This window comes from Coregonus lavaretus (assembly GCF_964263955.1).
Source record: "Coregonus lavaretus genome assembly, chromosome: 14".
Taxonomy (NCBI): Eukaryota; Metazoa; Chordata; class Actinopteri; order Salmoniformes; family Salmonidae; genus Coregonus; species Coregonus lavaretus.
The window spans coordinates 30,185,324-30,189,683 of NC_140001.1; the positions used below are offsets into that span (position 1 = coordinate 30,185,324).

General features: G+C 44.4%; 1 protein-coding gene across 1 annotated transcript in view; it reads left to right on the forward strand.

Annotated features, from left to right (window-relative positions):
- Positions 1 to 1,724: 1,724 nt before the first annotated feature.
- Positions 1,725 to 4,360, forward strand: part of LOC311141865 (repulsive guidance molecule B-like) — a 9,596-nt gene continuing 6,960 nt past the window's right edge. Inside the window, exon 1 of the mRNA XM_084177362.1 lies at positions 1,725 to 2,056. Within this exon, the coding sequence (XP_084033488.1) occupies positions 1,939 to 2,056 (118 nt within the window). The 5' untranslated portion in view covers positions 1,725 to 1,938. The remainder of the gene's footprint in view (positions 2,057 to 4,360) is intronic.

Consider the following 4,360-nt stretch of genomic DNA (forward strand, 5'->3'; position numbering starts at 1 on the left):
CTCTCTCTCTCTCTCTCTCTCTCTCTCTCTCTCTCTCTCACTCACTCACTCACTCACTCACTCACTCACTCACTCACTCACTCACTCACTCACTCACTCACTCACTCACTCACTCACTCACTCACTCACTCTCTCTCTCAATTCAATTTCAATTTCAATTTAAGGGCTTTATTGGCATGGGAAACGTATATTAACATTGCCAAAGCAAGTGAAGTAGATAGTAAACAAAAGTGAAATAAACAATAAATATTAACAGTAAACATTACACTCAGAAGTTCCAAAAGAATAAAGACATTTCAAATGTCATATTATGTCTATATACAGTGTTGTAACAATGTGCAAATAGTTAAAGTACAAATGGGAAAATAAATAAACATAAATATGGGTTGTATTTACAATGGTGTTTGTTCTTCACTGGTTGCCCACAAATATTGCTGCTGTGATGGCACACTGTGGTTTTTCACCTAGTAGATAAGGGAGTTTATCAAAATTGTGTTTGTTTTCGAATTCTTTGTGGATCTCTGTAATCTGAGGGAAATATGTGTCTCTAATATGGTCATACATTTGGCAGGAGGTTAGGAAGTGCAGCTCAGTTTCCACCTCATTTTGTGGGCAGTGTGCGCATAGCCTGTCTTCTCTTGAGAGCCAGGTCTGCCTACGGCGGCCTTTCTCAATAGCAAGGCTATGCTCACTGAGTCTGTACATAGTCAAAGCTTTCCTTAAGTTTGGGTCAGTCACAGTGGTCAGGTATTCTGCCACTGTGTACTCTCTGTTTAGAGCCAAATAGCATTCTAGTTTGCTCTGTTTTTTTGTTAATTCTTTCCAATGTGTCAACTAATTATCTTTTTGTTTTCATGATTTGGTGTTGTTGTTGTTGTCCTGGGGCTCTGTGGGGTCTGTTTGTGTTTGTGAACAGAGCCCCAGGACCAGCTTACTTAGGGGACTCTTCTCCAAGTTCATATATCTGTAGGTGATGGCTTTGTTATGGAAGGTTTGGGAATCGCTTCCTTTTAAGTGGTTATAGAATTTAACGGCTCTTTTCTGGATTTTGATCATTAGTGGGTATCGGCCTAATTCTGCTCTGCATGCATTATTTGGTGTTTTTCGTTGTACATTGAGGATATTTTTGCAGAATTCTGCATGTAGAGTCTCAATTTGGTGTTTGTCCCATTTTATGAATTATTGGTTGGTGAGGGGACCCCAGACCTCACAACCATAAAGGGCAATGGGTTCTATAACTGATTCAAGTATTTTTAGCCAGATCCTAATTGGTATGTCAAATGTTATGTTCCTTTTGATGGCATAGAAGGCCCTTCTTGCCTTGTCTCTCTCTCTCTCTCTCTCTCTCTCTCTCTCTCTCTCTCTCTCTCTCTCTCTCGGGAAGCCCAAGGCTGACCGGGCGGGCGGGTCCTGCTCTCTCAGAGGCGGGTTTTCCGCCAAAAGGGTTTGGTTGATTTGCTATCGATCTGAGGAAGAGAGGAGAGGGGAGGATTCTTAGGTGAGGCAGGGAGAGAGAGAGAGAGCGGAGCCGAGATGTATTGCTACTACAACTAGACTAAACTCAACCAGGACGGAATAGCCTGCTAGAGACACACCGCGGGGTCCGGGAAGGAAATCTGATGCAGGGGGCGAAGAAGGAGTGAAAGTTTTCGGTGGAAGGACTTTTATTTTTCCATCGTTACTGTTTTTCCCTTTTCCTCCTCCTCTCCTTTTCTTTCCATTCCTCCGCCCTTACGGATCGAATTCCGCGGAGAAACTGCACTTGAATGCCCCTGCGCACCCGAGGAGGAGTGGAAGGAGAGAAGAGCAAGGAAGGAGAAGAGAGCGAGGGAGAAGGAGAGCAGAGGCCTGACTTTTCGGAAACCCCGCCGCCGCCCCTCACCCCTCTCCCCCGTGGATATCTGTCCCCTCTCCCCTCCTGGCCCTGCATGGACGGGGATGGGGAGAGCCGGATGTTATTACCGCGGGGCTGAGAGCCTCGCATCCTTGCCGTGTGTGCCCCACCTGCGGCCGCTGCTGCTGCTGCTCCTCGCTCTCTGCTACGGGGCGCACAGAGGTAGGCTAACTAGAGAACTTCTGATGTTAATTTCCTCAGGAGCCTCATCGGGACCTAGTTCCTTGTCCGCGGAAAACTTCAGATCGAGCGCTGTGAATGTGACATAACAGTTATAGGCTAATGGGGAGTTAATAACCAGTTAATAATGCCAAAACTAGGAATTCGGGATTGGCCTTACATGTGGTTAAGATTAGTCTATAGTGTATCTTATAGGCCTGTGTGTTGTAGCCTATTGGAGTGTATTGGAACCTGGACCTCCCGTCGTCGTCGTTATTTTCTGATATTGCCTGTCTCTTTCTCTCTCCCGCGGACCGCAGTAGTGCAGCAGTCAGAATGGAACGTGTTTCCTTCCCCCTCGCTCTCTCGTTTCTCGTGAGTTTCTCCCGTGGTGGCTCTGCGGTGGGTCGCTATGGCTGATAGAGAAAGGGAAGGGTGGCTCTGCTGATGTCTTGGTGTCAGGTCCTCTACATCCAGCCAGGCTAACAAAGGCTTGTTGACACAGTTTTAAAATAGTGTAGGCTTATAATAACAATGGGAATGTAAATGATAATTGGGTATAATTATGTCATGAATGTCTACATTTTAGCCTACTTTTACCTTTAATACACAAAATAATAGAGTTCAATTTAATAGGACCAAATGGAGACAATAGAATGGAATGAAATGTAATAAACCAGAAAAGAACAGAACCATATGGAGACAGTGTAATTAAGAATGTGTTCTTAATTGAATTAACATGTATCAATAAAGGTTAAATAGAAATAAAACACAGAATAGAATAGAACCATATAATCTGGAATATATTAGAATGGAATAAAATCATACAGAAACTATAGGATTGGTAAATAGAATAGACTAGAATACCAGAGGGGCAGTAGTAGGCTAGGCTACTTGAAGTCATCCTATAGAGGCCTGGTTTGCCCTTGTGACCCAGAGCTGGCTGACTGTTGTGCCCACACAGAGAGCCCTGTTCTGGACTGGCACTGTGACAGCCCACCACTCCTCTCTGGATGTCCCCCAGCCATAACCCAGACCCCAGGCCCTGTCATGCAGTCGTGCTCAATGACTCTGTGTGTGTGTATTTGTGTGTGTGTGTGCAAAGCAGTCACACCTCTGGTAATTCGTTTAACACAGTCCCAGGCAGCTGGACATGACACTGTCTGTGCACAGTTCTCTTCAGTAGGGGGATGGGGACGGGTTGGGAAGCATGAAAAGCACGGTGACGCTCCCTGTCAATAAGAATTTACATTTGAAATCAATTACATTTTAAATGATCTATTTAGAAGTTGGTCCTATTTCACTTTTTTAAAGTTAGTTCATGACACCATATTACACATTTCACAGTATAATTGCATTTAATTTATCAGCATGTCCTGTCTCATTGTGGATGTCAGATGTTGCAACGAGGAGATATACACAACACAAACAACAACTATTTAGAAGAAACAGTGACTTGGTGTGTGTGTGTTATAGTGTTGTTGGTGTGTGTGTGTATGTGTGTGTGTGTGTGTGTAGCTAGCTAGCTAGTAACAAGACTTGGTGTGTGTTATTGTGTTGAGGGTGTGGTGTGTGTAGCTAGCTGGTAACAAGGCTCCATAGCTGTCTTCTCATAGTGCTCATCACCACCGGACGCATCAGACCAGCTGGGGAGTCATCAGCTATCACTCCTGATATTATATTGCAGTGTCATTACCGCCAGCCATCCCCACAATTTACCGTTATTCAGCCCTGTGTGTGTGTGCTTGTGTGTGTGCGTGTGTGTGTGTGTGTGAGACGTACATGTGTTTGGTGTGGAGGTTTAATCTCAAGATTCAGCCTGATAATGAGAATGTGTTTAGTTGTTCACTCATTGTATCTGTGAGTAACTCTGTGTGTGTGTGTGTGTGTGTGTGTGTGTGTGTGTGTGTGTGTGTGTGTGTGTGTGTGTGTGTGTGTGTGTGTGTGTGTGTGTGTGTGTGTGAGAGAGAGAGAGAGAGAGAGAGTGAGAGAGAGAGAGCAGTGAGCTCTGGATCCATGGTGTTTAAATACAACACTGATCAAAAAAACGTATACTTTAAAACATCAACCAATCCTCCATCGTTAACACAATGGAAAGGTCAAATGCTTTATTATCTAAACGTTGAAAGTGTGTGGGTGACGGAGAGAAACAAAATGGTGCCTGTGGCGGAGAATGATGTGGGCGCTGGAGATGGGTCTGCCAGGGTGATGTCATTAATGTTTGTTTGTGTTTGTATGTGCATGTTTTGTATTGTTTGAAAAAATGTATTCAACACTGATCAGTGGCTGGGAGGAGAAGTGACTCCT